The sequence below is a fragment of the Centruroides sculpturatus genome, unplaced genomic scaffold (genome assembly GCF_000671375.1).
Source record: "Centruroides sculpturatus isolate CEXI.00-Female unplaced genomic scaffold, Cexi_2.0 scaffold1383, whole genome shotgun sequence".
Classification (NCBI taxonomy): Eukaryota; Metazoa; Arthropoda; class Arachnida; order Scorpiones; family Buthidae; genus Centruroides; species Centruroides sculpturatus.
Window position 1 is genome coordinate 38184 of NW_019385663.1, and position 15626 is coordinate 53809.

Below are 15626 nucleotides of genomic sequence, written 5' to 3' on the forward strand. Positions count from 1 at the left end.
TAGAACGTTACGAAGTTACGGACGCGTAACTAGGCAAAGTTGTCAAACTGTAGACCGCGAGCTGTTCCACGTGATAAAAGAGTTAATCAGGTGTTAATAAGTCGTTTGCTCTATTACGTGATTAGTGCAAAAAGAACGGATTTTTCGGCCAGAAGAAAAGCTGCACAAAAACGCGTCAGAAACCTAGTCACGTGACCGAGTGACGTCGAAATCGGGTCACGTGACACGAGTTGTGTGCGTCCGCCATCTAGTGTACACCTCCACGACAACGCCAAGCTTAAGCAATGGCGTCTCGAACGGGAAACAACCGGTAAGTAGTCCTATGATTTTTCGTTTATAGCACTGTGCATACGGATCGCCCGGAAAAATGTTATGCGTTTTCTGAATGTATGTTAAATATACATTCAGAAAACGCAAGATTTTATTAAAAGAATATACATTCAGAAACAACAAGATTATATTAAAAGAATGTATATAAAATATACATTCTTTTAATATAATCTTATTTAAAAAATTAATATTTCCTTAAACTGCATAATTGCCATTAAAATATATTAATGATTTTAATACAAGTAAAATTTTAAAAAAGAAGTGGTAATATTGCTCAATTTCTGCAATTTATATATTATAAATATCTAACGATTAATTAAATTAACAAATCATATTTTATAACAAACTGAATGTCTATGAAAGATTATAGCTACATGTGGAATTTACGTACATGTAAAAATGTACGTAAAATGGCAGCACTGTCGATTCGATTGGTGGCTAAACAAAGAACCGTTGAAAAATTTACTAGAATTAAGATTAACATAATTTACGATAATAATAATGAACTAATACGTTAATATAACATAAAATTAATAGTATACTATCAATTAGTAATTAACTAAACATAAAATTTAAATACATTAGAAAAAATTGCAATTAATTTACAGATCATTAATTAACGTAAACAAAACAACACGAATTTTTTTTAGAAAATAAAACAAAATATAAGCAGATAAATAATATACTAAACAAAAGTACACATACTTACATTTTAAAATTCTTTGTTTTCATATTTTTAATACAAAAATTTAATTTTATGCAAATGTTTTTACCGAACATATGTACATTTAGGCCAATGGCCTTGGATTTTCCTACGAGTATGGCTAAACGTGCCAGTGTCGGCATTCGTTGAGAAACAATGACTTAATCCCGAGTACGGAGTTAGATAGACAGAAGCTCCGACACCAAACATGGAAACTTCAAGTGCAAGAGGTTCCGACTAACTATATAAGTACTTGTCGATGCAAATCGAAAGTTACGTTATATTTTAATTCAAAAATTTTTTATCGATAGGTGTTAGATAGATGACCGGCGCCACTCCATTGCTAACAAAAAAGTATGATGTACGGGACAAGCCACTAGTAATTTGAGGTGGAGAGCATATAGTTTAAATTAAACAAATTAAAATTACGATTAAAAACTGCAGCCGGGCGTTGTGACCGCGTCACAGTAAATAATTGCTCGTTATTATTGTAATCGTACTGATGCCAAGCTTGCAATGGTAATTTTTGTTGATAGAAGAGTTTAAACATATTACTTTTATTAAATTTGTATTATTTGTTTAGCTTTAAAGTTATAGATTTTGCGCAAGGATATTTAAACAAATTAAACGAACATGTTTTAAATAAAATAAATGTAAAAAACCAAATTGAAAAAGACGATTAAGCGATAAAGCAAAAGGATGATGGAAAAAGACATATGGTAAATCGAAATTATATGATATATTACGTGCTAGATGATTTCTGCTTGCGTGCCACTTTGGGTACGCGTGTTATAGGTTCGCCCTCCTGCTCTAAACCATTGATATATATAAGCCCCAGTCTTTCAAGTGATAAAATACTGGAAGTCGTTATAGAAAGATTTCCAAAAAATAACTAACAGGAAGAAATTCAACTTAAACATAAGAAAAAACCTCTCAGCCAGATCTTTAAAGTAAAAACGTTTTAACTGAAAAAATCAACAATTCTGCATATCAAAGACTTTTTTTTGCTTACTCAAAATTTAAAAAACGAAAAAATTTAACGATAATCGACATACACCAAAAAAGAAGAAAAACGTAGGAAAAGGGGTAAGTAAATTTTCCAAAAACATTTTCACTACAACGAATTTTGACTACAGCAAGCTTTTCTGCGTAAGTGCGGTAAAAATTTTTTCTTAGTTATTGTTGCATTTGTAATTTTTTTTAATTGTTTTTTTGTTTGCTGATTTTTAGATGCTTTTTATTCCTCTGTTGTTTATGTTTCTGTATATTTGTGACACCCGTAAAAAGCCAAATGGCCACAGTGTCTTTTGAGATTAAAGATATATACAGTAGATCCCCCTATAAAAGCGTTTCCTATAGTTATGATTCCTATAAAAATTGTGGCATTATCCGTAAACAACGGTAAAAATAACTCCTATAATACGTAAAACGTCATCGGGCAGCCGAANATGCTTCTTTAACTGACCGCGATGCACCGGGACATCCAAATCAGCTTTATATATTTAACAAAACATTTCGCGTTTTCGCGAAGATGAGATTTTGTTTTATTTTTTTTCAGCTTTTGTTTAATGTTGCAGATGTCACGCTAAATCGTGAGATTTTATAATTTTTAATGAAATCTTACAATCTCCCGATTTTTTGAACAAAAAAAACAAAAATTTGATATCTCATAACATATTTCGTTTCTACTTACAATACTCGCCATCATTCATTTTTTTAACGAGCAACGAGAAGGATACAGTATATGCTTAAAAGCAGTTCTGTCTCCGGAGTACACTTCAAATAAAGTGCCGACAATCAACAATGTTCATTCGAGCTCGATTCTGAATAAAATACAGTAGATCCCCTTATAAGACTGGTTCTTATAATTACGATTGTAGTAAGACTGCGAAGAAATTGTGGCGGTATCCGTAAACAACAGTAAAATAACTCCTATAATTACGTAAAACGTCATCGGGCAGCCGAACTACTTTCCGCCATCCAGCGCCACACTACAGAAAGTTTAGGCAGATAAATTGAGTTTAGTATCGTCTGTACATATAATTATATATAAATAATATATAAATTAGATACTGTATGTATAATTATATATTAACTTAATTTATTGTAACTTTATTATAATTATATATATACTTTCCGCCGTCTAGCGCCACGCTACGAAGAGTTTAGGCAAACTATTGTCTGTACAGTATGTAAATTCGGTACCGTAAGTCTAATACAGTACTGTAATTTTATACATTTCTTATTCAACGGCCATAAATATTGTTTATATTAATGATGTCTTCAAAGTTCAATGAAGTTTTCGCAGAAAAATAACAATCAGAAATCGCTGCCGCCGTTTGCTGCGCTGTTTCGCGACAAAATTAAGCTTGATCAACGGAGTAGTCGAACGGGGCACACTCGGTAAGTAATCCTACAATTTTTTGTTTATACGGATTATTTGCAAAAGAATATACGTATTTTGGAAATGTTGAGACGAATCAGTCTAGAATCGATTAATTCCATGGAAGAAAATTTTTCAAACAGCCGTAGTCCGTAAACTTGACACGTGTCGGGCTGTGATTGGCAATAATTCCTACAATATTGATTCATAAAAAACGGAACGTATCTACCGTCTTATAGGAAGATCGACTGTATTTGTGCTTAATGTGTACATTTTACATTGCGTTTTCAAAAGAATTTTACTTTTTATTTTACACATTTTCTTTCAATTGAAATGTTTTTGATCAGAGAATTTTATGTAAATTTGTATTTGACAAAAAGTTCATTTGTTTAGCCATGAAATTAAGGAAATTCACACGCGTATTGGCGCAATCGGGAAAGGACAAGAGACGAACGCTTTCCCTAAAAAAATTTCAAAAATGATAAAGAAATGGTAAAGAAATCAACGACTGCGTTCGGCAGACTCAACAGTTGCGGAGCTGTTGAGTACTTTTATGCCGAATGCCCTGTCTTCTACAGTAGCGTTTTTTTCATGTTTTGACGTCTTTCATTTACGCGATCTATCGCAATCTTAAACTGACTAATGAGGCTGTTTGTTCCAACGAATACTTCAGTCATCGTTTTGCAGATCCAGGTTTTTACGTAATAGCTACCGGTTTGCTCAGTTACAACTGTTGAGTCCTCCGAAGCAGCCAATATAATTGCCAAAAATAAAAAATTGAAAATAGTATTATAAAAATACTCAACAACGAGTTAGATAACTTTCTTGGCAAACAAATTTAAAATTGAATATAGTACAATATCTTACGATATTTTATTTAAAAATTTTTTTTAAAAAAACTACTAGCATCGATGCCTTTTATACGCCAGCTTTAGTGATAAATTTGGTTTATTAATCTTTACCTCAGGCCGAAATATTAAACGAAATAGATTCCAACACAAACACACATCTACTGAATTATTTACGATTTTTAAAAATTTTTTTTTGAGATCAGAATGTCTCAAAACGTGGAGAGATTTACAGAAAAAACACGACAGTTTAAATTTGACACGATACTAATGCTTTTTCGTGTTACGTACATCATAAGCAAAGAAAATAAAAAATAAACGATTTTATTATAAATTTTATAGTACTAAATCGGCAAAAATTTTTATCATTCGTTTGTAGTTTACAGATACACCACCGGGGGGCAGCTCGTTGTTTTCTAGGATTTTTTCGGCTTCTCGTCCGGCAACACTGCTGCTCGTTTAAACGACGTTCTCGTAATCGCTACTATTGTTTATTTCTAAGCATTTCAAAGTGTTCGAAAGGAAAGAAAAGGTTAGTAAATTCGTGAGTTGTTTTATGTACGTAATAAATAATAAGCACAGTTTCACAAAAAAGTAAAATTGATCAATTTCTTTTGTTATTGACCCAAGTGACGTCCAAGTATTCATTCGGGTTTAATTCCAGATACGTATACCGTCATGGCGGCTCATCTCTGATTCCAGCAAACAAAAGAAAACAGTGGGGACGCACGTTCTAACCTAACCTAACTAATTCTAATAATTTGGTTGGTGATAATTATGTTAATTTATTAGAATTGGTTAGGTTAGGTTAGAACGTGCGTCCTTACTGTTTCTTTTGTTTGCTGGAATCAAAGATGAGCGGCCATGACTGTATACGTATCTGGAAGTTAACCTTCATTTGTATTTTATCAACTCTAAGTGAAGTCGTCCTTATAAACTAAGAGATATTATCACTTTTATCCTTCCAATCTTTGTTTTACAAATATCCTATGATTTATTTATGTGCACTTATTATATAATATTTGACAAATTGTTATATGTATATTGATGTGTGACCGGGAGTGTATGAAAACATTAATGTATAAGGATTTAATAATAGGTATAAGCTTATATACAGTAGACTTCACTTACGAAGAATGAGCGGTAAAAGTGCATCTAGATAGTCCCGGTACTTCCGATACTATAACATTCGTGTATTTAGCCAACGTGACTGCACAGGCTTCGAGTGGTCCTATTGGCTGTTCTTGGCGTACTCGATGTTATGTAGTTTTGCGGGGTGTGGGAGCTCGCCCCCGCTTGGGCACACGTCTGTGCTTCGCGTGTAGACTAGGTGGTAGACTGATATGTGTTAAAAACCGACTTTTGCACTTAAGTACAATTTTACCAAATGGGATAAAGCATTCCTTGAAACTTTGAAACCGGTTCGGTTTCGAACCGACTCGGTGTCGACTTTCGGGCAGGAAGTCGGAAGGCGGAAGTCTTGTCGTCGGTCGCCCGTATCTGTTAAAAAGTCGTACTGTTAAAAAGTCTGTTAAAAAGTCGTACTGTTAAAAATATCTGTTAAAAAGTCGTACTGTTTAACTTTTTTCTCTTTCTCGATTGCTCCTTTTGTTTCCTTTTAAACATGTTTTCGACTTTTTTTGATCTGTCGATTTCTTTGGAAATGGTGCAAATTGAATTTCCTGCTCCGTGAAGTTTTCGAATGTTCCTAACTTTACTGGATTCGGTTTTATATAGCGCCTGTTGCCGTGACGTGTCGGTGATCTGCCGAGGGAGAATGCATTCGTCCACACATCACAACCCATTCCAGGAGGTCTTATATGGGAAACTGGCTTTTATTTAGGCATTACCGACATGAAGAAAACCCGAAAAACTTTGCTCGGCCTGCCCGTTGGCGAGGTACGAACTTGTTGTCGGCTGCCGGCATTTGGCGGTTTTATTCGCTTGGATGCCGGTGGGTCCAAACTTTAATTTCTGAGAACCATTTATTGTGGGATATTTTGCTTGCAGTAAACTGTTTTAGTCGTGTGACTGTATCTTTAGTTAGTCATGTGATTGTATCTCCAATGTATAAGGACGGCAAGCGATGGTATGATTTTTCTTGACTGGACATATTTTCTGGATGCAAAAATTGTATCTGTAAATATTGTGAGATTAAAGTTAAATGTCACTTTTTCAGAACTCTCGCATTCAATTAGTTTAAGTGCATTTTAGCTATAATTAGAGCTAACACAAAATTGGTGGGGTCTTTATAGTCGACTGTAGTGTACGAACACTTTGTCTTATCCACTTTGAATTACTTTGTTTTAATGCTTTACACATGATGCTCACCGAATTTGATGCATTGAATCAATTCCAATTTTTGTTTGGAGATAGAGAACTAGCCTGAATTTTTATTTTTGTCTTTTTGGATATGTGTTCTCTGTATAAAATGTAAAAAAAAAAAAATGTTTGCAAATCAGTAAAAATAGTTGCTAGTTTTTTTTCATCAGAGCATTGTACAATTTAAATTTATTAGCAATTGCAATTCTATGCTGCTAAGATATTGCATTTATACTTCTGTTTTTGTCTTTCATTTTGTTTTGTTTAATGTTTAACTTTTTGCTATTCATTTTGAAATGTTTGTTAATGTGAATCTTTCTAAAAAGAAACTTAAAACACGACCTTACTGTATGTACGAAATAAAACATATAAATTACTATAACATCACTAATGGATATAAAAGCAGATTGTAAAGCTAATAAAATGTACCTTTTTATTATTATAATTATAATTCATTAAACAAACACAATTCAAAGAACTATTTAACTAAATTCTAATACTGATTTTGAATTTTTACAGCAAGATGAATGCAAAGAAGAGATTAATATCAGACATGGAGGGACCCAAAAAAAGTAGAGATGATTGGAGAAAAACTAAACGATTAGAGGAAGCAAGAAAAGCAGGTACTGCTCCAGCTGCTGTCGATGAAGAAGGAAGGTATGTTTGGAGAAATTTATATTTTTTTTCTAAGAGTTATAAAAAAATTGATTGATTTAACCGGTGAGTTATTTAATAATCAAAGGTTAAAAAAGGTAGTTATATTATTCACAATGAATGATCATTAAATGAGTAAAACACTTAAAGGAATAATTTCATTTGTACAATTACAGTAAGATCCCACTTGACGCTGATTCGATATGACGTGGTCTGCTCGAAGCCTTAAAAAAGCTCAAAATTTATACCGATTTAAATTATTGTGGCATTTTATTAATTCATTTATAATATGATTATTTGCAAACACAAACCAATCAGCAAAAGGTGGCAAAAAGGTGTACTTTCTTTAAATCTGTGTTTCGTACAATTTTGTAAAAAATATAACATCATAAATGCCATAGGAAATAGCAACTTAGCTTGGCAAGAATTAACTGATAAATGCAGAAACGAAGTGTGGAAGAAGTAATGGCTGAAGGTATTCAAGAATTTTCAATGAGAAAAGTCTATCGCTGTATCGTTAGGTTGACCAAATTGTCAACCTAATTGATACAGCAGGACTAGGAAATGTAGATGAGCAGGATATTGAGGAGTTACCGCAGGTTTCCAGTGAGAGTCTTACCAGTGACAACTTTCAAAAACTAGCAGAACAAGGAATTCATGTAGAATTGGAAAATTGAGAATCTGAAAACGAAGAAACCAAAAAATTTCTGTACAGATTGCCTTAGTAAAAAAGTTTGGTAACCGATAACCGACATTGTTGATCAAATTGATTTCAAACGATTCAGATTTTGAAAGAAGTACAAAAGTAAAACAATGCGTTTTGGATGTGATTTTTCACTACCAACATATGCTTAAGAAAAGAAAAAAACGACAATTGAAACTTCACGACTTTATTGCAAAAGAACAAGAATTGCTGAAAAGTCACAAAAAATGAACTTTACATTCTGTGTGCACATGTTTGTGTGTTATTTAACATACATTACAGTAGACTCTCGAAAACTCGGCACTCGATAACCCGGCACTCCGGATAACTCGGCCATGGCAGGGAAAATACTTGTAGATAACTAATTTTTATCATAGACAGCTTTAAGTTTCATAAAGTATTTTTCTGAGGTCTGTCTTATCAGGTGAATTACTGTACACAGCATATTTATTAATTTTTATTTTCATGTAGTAAAAACTCTATACCTTCATAAAAAACGTACTATTCTGTTTTTAAGAGTATTTGGGCAGTTTATTCCATGTTGTATTCACAAGTAAACAATACATACAAGTACAGTACAGTATTTTCTGAAAAAAACACTCATACTTATTTTTTTAACCCCGTTCCCGATAACTCGGCATTTTCACAAACTCGGCTACTCTTCGGTCCACATTAGGCCGAGTTTTTGAGGCTCTACTGTATTATGAAAATTGATGTGAAAATAACTTAAAATTATAGTAAAATTTGTTTATTTTTGTAGGAGTGTTCCCCTTTTTCTATTTACTCTGTTAAAATGACCTTGTTTAATGTTGTTTTGTTTAGCGCTTTGTCATCTAGGAACGCATCCACTGTGTTAAACGGGGTCTTACTCTATTTACATATTATATCTATTGTTAAAGTTTTAATATTTTTTAAAATATTCACAATTTTCTTAAACTTTTTGTCACAAAAAGTAGCTAATTAAACAGGATTTTACTATATGAATAACTAATAAATAATAGATAAGCTATATAAACAATCAATCCACTGACTCAATTTTTAAGTAATGCCAAATGATCTGTTTTGTTATCAGTTACAATAAGACTGATTTAATAATTAGTTATAAAGCAGTTTGGATATATGCAGTTAAGCTGCTATTTCATGATAATTTTAAAAATTATGATAAATTAATTTTTAATTTAGAATTTCTGGAAGAAAAGAGTTTACCCATCTGTGCAAGTGTTGTGGATTCGCGTACAGATGTGTTTCAGTTATGCTACCCAGACCTCTGACTGACCATTGCTTCCAGAGCTATTAAATTCTAAATCAAAAATTAATTTATTGTAAATATTAAAATTATTACAAGATAGTGTCTTAACCACCTACGTCTAAACAAATTACTTTATAATTGATTACAGAATTAGCCTTATTGTAGTCCAATAATATAGCAGATTATTTGACATTAATAAATAAAAGATTTTGACAATAACAGAAGAGCCCAGGTACATTTTTGGTAATGGGCTATCCCAGATATGTTGGCATTGTCCATTGTGGGTGGAACTTGCAGTGTGCTTGGAAAAAAAAGCCTTTTTGGTGCTCTTAGTGCAGAAAGTTTTAAAAATTACATCATAACAGATGCTCTGTTCTTGATATTAAGTGAATAAATTTATTACTAAATTCATTCATTCACTATCAAACTTGTATGTGTGTTGCTATTAGGATTCAATTTCAAAAAGTTTGTCACGATGAATTATAATTTTCTTAGTTTAAAAAAATGAACTACTTCAAAAATATATTTTGTGCTCTTGTCTGATTGTCAAAGGTTATTTATGTAACTTATTTTTCATTAATTCCAAATTAACTCCAAGGACATTATTTTAATATTTTGTTTGATCAAAATTGAAGTAAAAACCATTGAAACAGATACATTTTTCTATTTACTTTCATATTCTAGAATACATTTTATGACGACCCAATCTTTTTCTTTAAATTAATTAATTGTCATGGGATGTGTTCTAGAACATGAGAGTGAATAGAAAGGTGACTATTTAAATGGGCTTTGTCTTAAATTTTAATTAATTAATATAAAAATTACTATGTTGTGATTATTATTACTATTATTTTTTTAAATTAGTACTTTGATTACAAAATTTAAAATTACAATATCCAATAAAAATTAAATATTGTGTAGTAACATCTGAATAGCATTAGCTGTGTCAATGAAAGTATTATAGGAAATAATAAATAATCAAGAAAAAAAAAGGTAACTGGCTTTTAAGGATGAAATTCGAACTAAGAAAAAATGAATTTTACAGATATTTACATACTGAATTATGGAATATTTTTAATATATATTACCACTAATTCCATAAGAGTATTGCTTATGATAAATATCTTTTTGAATATCTATTTGTTTATATAATTCATATATATTATTTTTCTTTCTGAAATTGTAGTTTCAAAAGATAATACAGTCACTCTCAATAACTTGATCTACCCTAAGTTAAATTTTAGTATTGTCTCAACTTAACTTCCATAGACTCAATGCATTCTGCATTCTACTCATACAAGTCAAAGTAGTTTCGAGATCATGCGTTGCTAGCTTAAAATTTAAATCCAGCAACTTTATTTCATGTCTAATTTTATGTGCTTTTTTTTGCATTTTCAAAGATAGATATCATCATGAAATTGATTGATATTCTATAGAATTATGCTTCTAATTGAATAGCATAAAGGAAAAATTTTAATGGCATTTTGTGCTTAAAATAATTTTTTTCTTAAATGCAAATTGACCAATCAAGTCTTTGAATTTTAAAATAATTATTTTTTAAAATTTGAAAATTTGACAATGTAACAAATACACTTATAATTTGATGACTACATTGTTGACCAATCACATTTGAATTTGTCTATGTTTATCTTATTATTTGGAACTAAACATGTATGTTGTATAAATTTTGCTGTAATATTTGAATTGCACGTTGACATTTTCATTGCTGATAGTGAGCAGTTATAATCAGTATGTTGACTGTTTTCATTTCGAAATAGGTAGAAATGGCACACAAGAGAAAACTAAAATTTTTGCAATAGCAGAAAATGTATTCTTCAAAAAGAAAACTTGCAGAGAAAGCAAAAAAAACTGAAATTGTGAAAGACTGGCATTCCATTAAGTACTTGCTGTACCTAGCTGAAAAACATGGAGAGAATCGAATAGAAAAGAATGCATAAATCTGTGCAGCTAGATATCAAGATGTGCAAATGTGCATGCCGAACTGATTTGTATAGTATACAGACAGGAATATTCTTGTTGATGGAAATCTCTTTAGAGAAAAAGCCAAACAATTTGCACAGCAGTTAGGTCGTACAAGATTCAACATATACTTGAGAAGATGCACAGAATAAAATCTTTGATTAAAATGTCGAAGTGTGAGAGAAGGACTATGCAAAATGGTTTTGCCAGAGACTCTACAGAACAATAGGCAGTTTTTAACACAGATGAATGGGCTTATTTTTTTAAATGTCTATCAGACAAAACTGATGTCCAAAGATGATTGATTCATTTCATTGGTGTAGAAAACAGCAAAGGATATGTAGCTCTTGTTAAAATAATCTGTTTTCAATAATTTTTTGTGAATAAATTCCAAACAGTGTAAAACTATTCAGAGAAAACATATTTCTTGTTAAATATACCTTTTGAATGATCCATTACATTGTTATAAAAATTAAGCATTTTTTAATGAGGTGCAAATGCACAGTCTTGTGATCTAGATTTAGAAAATCAGACTAGAAAGGGCTAATATATGTCAATTATATTTTTACAGTTCAAATTGATCGAGGCTTGTTTAATTCAAGTGAATTGTGAAAGAGTCTCTGAAAATAGAAAAAGGAATACAATACAATACAGTTTCAATACAGTTTGCTTTACAAATGTTGGCTGGACAATGCATACTATTTGAAAAAGCACTCTAGATGTTTTAAAAAGATTTTACTTTTTAAATTTATATTAATTATGATATTAAAAGAAACAAAAATATTGTTATTAAATCAATCACTTAAAACCAAACATTCTGTATTATCAGAATGTTTGATAATTCAAGTTGACTTTGATCTACATTTACTTTGATAATCAGGATTCTACTGTAGTATTAATTTTTAATAACTACAAAAGTTGTTAAATTTTTTTTTCTAAACTTTAAAATTTTAAAACAAAGTTTCATGATGGGAATTTTATTATTTCAGAGACATCAATCCTCACATCCCACAATATATAGCAACTGCTCCTTGGTACTTTGGTTCTTCTTGTCCCACTCTGAAACATCAGCGACTTCAGCCAGAAAGACAGGAAAGTTATACCAAGATCAAAGAACATTTTGTTAGAAGACTAAAGGTTTGTCTAATATAGATATAGAAACTATTTGTATTTATTTACGATTTATCTTTTGCTTCTATTTGGTTTCTTTAATCTTAATATGTAACTGGTTTAAACACTGTAATTTTCTAGGAATTATCACGTTTAAGGACTTCATAATTACTACCCAATCAACAGCTTTACCTAATCTAACAACTAACTTCAATATTGTTTTGTTAATTGTCTTCGCATCATGTTTTTGCATGATGTTCTTGATATATTTTGGTATGTTGACATAGATAATGTAATTTCCTCTCTCATACATACTTTAAAGTACCATATGTCTGTCGTTAATTAATTTAGTTGCAGTTGTTTTATATGGACTCTGTGGCGATATAGGCATAGTTATACTTACAATTTAGCTATGAATTATCTTTTGCGTCTGTTCTGTTTCTTGGGTAAAATAAAGTCGTTCACTGGCTAATAATTACGAAGTCTGTGGATATGATAATTCCTAGAAAATAACAGTGTTTGAAATGTTACATATTGACATATTTGTATTTGTTTTTGTAAAATTCAGTTTATATTCTGGATATTATGATTTTTTTAATTAAAAAGAATTTAATTATTATAAATGTTTAAAGTAAGCTATTAAAAGAAAGAATCAGAAACAATCTTAATAATATGGTCAGACTTCTACATAATGTAGTTTGATATTACAAATTTCTCTTTAAATCTGTGAAATGTTTAATTTACAATATTTTTTGCATTGAAAATGCCACTATTTAATGAAGTTTAATTTCTGGTGAGTGGCTGAAAATACAAGTAGAGCAAATTCAAATTTCTCCATTGAGAAAACTGTGTACTTTTGTACAAAGTAGATTATAAGATTCTGCGACACACATCTGCCATGATACAAATGGATAATAGAGTTTCTTAGGCTTTTACCTTAGGCTGAGGAACTTGTTCCATTTGCATAATGGCAAGTGTTTGTCCACAGAATCTTATAATCTGTTCTGTAGCACAATGTGAAAATTTGGACTTGGTCTACTTGTATTTCAGCTACTCATATAATAAATTTTGTAACTGGATAAATGAAAAAAAAACTTATTTCTTACATTGCTAAATATTGAAATTGCTTAAGATATTGATTCATTTCTGCAATTGACACCTTTAGGGTTTTTCTTATGGTATAGAGCAATAACTTTACTATGCTGTATTAAAAATTGATGAATGATTGAGATATTCTACTTGAAGATAGTTTCAAATAATAATCTTTTTAATATATTCACAATTGTAAGAAATGGCTTGTGTCAACAAGAAAACATTGTTGACAATAATAAAGTTAGAATTAGTCATTGAAAGTATAAAACAGTTTAAGTAATACAAAAAGTGAGTGTGTTTTAGCATTAAATCTTGTTAATAGAGATAAAAGTTTATTATGCATTGTTTATATTTTTAGAAAATATAATATTACTCTGTCCATTAAATCACAATTATTCTTTAAAATAATAATTAAGGACATTAAAGTTTATTAAAATCACAAACATAGACTATTCAAAATGATATCTTCACTTGTCTATATAGAAATTCCAAGCATGATATTTTATAAAATGCAGTGGTGCCTCATATAACGTATGCCTCGAATAACGGACGCTGCAAACTATGGACTTTGTTTGGTCGTTACGTGACTCAAGCAATGGCTGGCTGCCAACAACGGACTTTCTGCAAACAAGTGCGGATGATGTTTTCACTCTTTTGCCGTTGCCGATGACAATCTGCTATTTTTATAATATACTAGCTTAACCGTCGCGCATTGCTGCGATCTCAGAAAAAACGAAATTCAAGTAAACTCGTTATGATAAAATTAAATTTACATTTTATCATTTTTATTGAAACTTATTATTATATTATTATAATTATTATTCATTTTAATTGGGAAATATTTCAAAGTTTCGTTTCAATTCTATTTATTTATTTGAGTGCTTGTGGATACACGATATTTTTTGCATTTCCGTCTGATTCGTACACGAATAAATCAGAAGGTTTTCACATGCGTGAACAGGCCACATACAGTTGTACTGTACTATACATGTGAGAAGCACGGATTCTTTAAATTAAACCCACATACTTACAGAGATTGTTGGAAGTGCGATATTCTTCATCTTTATATATACTTTATAATTTTAAGTATTTAATTGCTTTATCCTTTTTTCCTTGGCGTGTTGTGAAATTTCTGATAGTTGGATAATAAACCGTTTTATTGTAATTCGTCTTTTTAAATTATTTAGAATCGATATTAAAATTTGGGAAAGAAGGATCCTAAATCGGTAATATAGGCGAATTTCCTCCTACAACTTCGGTCGTTGTTCGGAATACGGTTAAGGTTTAAACAAAGTTCGAGCGAATACATAATTAGCAAAAAAAAGTTGAAATAAAGTGATTAAACAAAAATTATTACAAATATCGTAAATAACAGTTCACAAATCATATATAGAAATATTTTTTAAAAAGGGAAAAATGGTCTTTACAATTTGAAATCGATCTAACACAGTGCTCGAATGCTCGTGTAAACGCGCGCCATCCATCGTAGGATAAATGTACTTCGCAGTAGTGTATTAAAAAACTTTTCAAAAGTTTTATGGCAATCGTACTATTCCACAAACCTTCGCCGAAGTATATTAAACAAGTTCTTAAAGTTTCACGGCAATCGGGTTACTGGTGTGGAAATGCATAAAGGACACACACACACACACACACACACACACATACATTCATTTTTATATATATAGATTAGTATTTTTAAAATATATTATTAGAATATCTGAAGTACAGAGCTCCCGTTGGGATTTGGCTTGCTCACTTGTTTATTACGTACATCACCTTAGTGCAGGGTATTTACATTTATTCAAGTGCTGTGCAAATCATGGCTTTTAAAAAAACAGAAAGGTGATTTCAATTGAAACAAAGCAAGAAATTATAAAAAAGAGTAAAAGTTGACAAAACTTTCTTGTCAAATAGGGCGAGGTTCAGGAGTTTACCAACACTTATTATCCAAACAGAGCTGAGGCCAACAGGATTAACGATCTGTACAATGACACCCTTGCTTGTGATTTCCAACAGGTGTTGAAGAAGAGAGAAAAACAGACCACTTTGGATATGTTTTTCAAGAAATCAGCTGCCAAAAAAACAAAGGATGAAACAAGAGGAGTTGACCCTGCGAGCCCCAGTAGCCTCTCCTTAATCTGACTGCGATTAAAAAACTATAAAAAGAGACCTGCTGCAATGTGTAAAAAGTCTGTATCTGTATGAATGTGTGAAGAAAGTCTTCCTCCACCTCCTCCCACAACTTCTGA

At 31.1% G+C, this 15626-nt stretch overlaps 1 protein-coding gene across 2 annotated transcripts in view; it reads left to right on the plus strand.

Annotated features, from left to right (window-relative positions):
• Window positions 1-4735: 4735 nt before the first annotated feature.
• LOC111641009 (pre-mRNA-splicing factor SLU7-like) overlaps window positions 4736-15626 on the plus strand; it is a 35204-nt gene continuing 24313 nt past the window's right edge. The window contains exons 1-3 of one of the 2 annotated variants that reach the window (XM_023387115.1): window positions 4736-4796; window positions 7106-7243; window positions 12162-12309. In XM_023387115.1, coding sequence (XP_023242883.1) covers window positions 7110-7243; window positions 12162-12309 — 282 coding nt within the window. In that variant the 5' untranslated portion in view covers window positions 4736-4796; window positions 7106-7109. Of the gene's footprint in view, window positions 4797-5217; window positions 5328-7105; window positions 7244-12161; window positions 12310-15626 lie in introns of those variants that run through there. The other variant, XM_023387116.1, reaches the window with a different exon arrangement.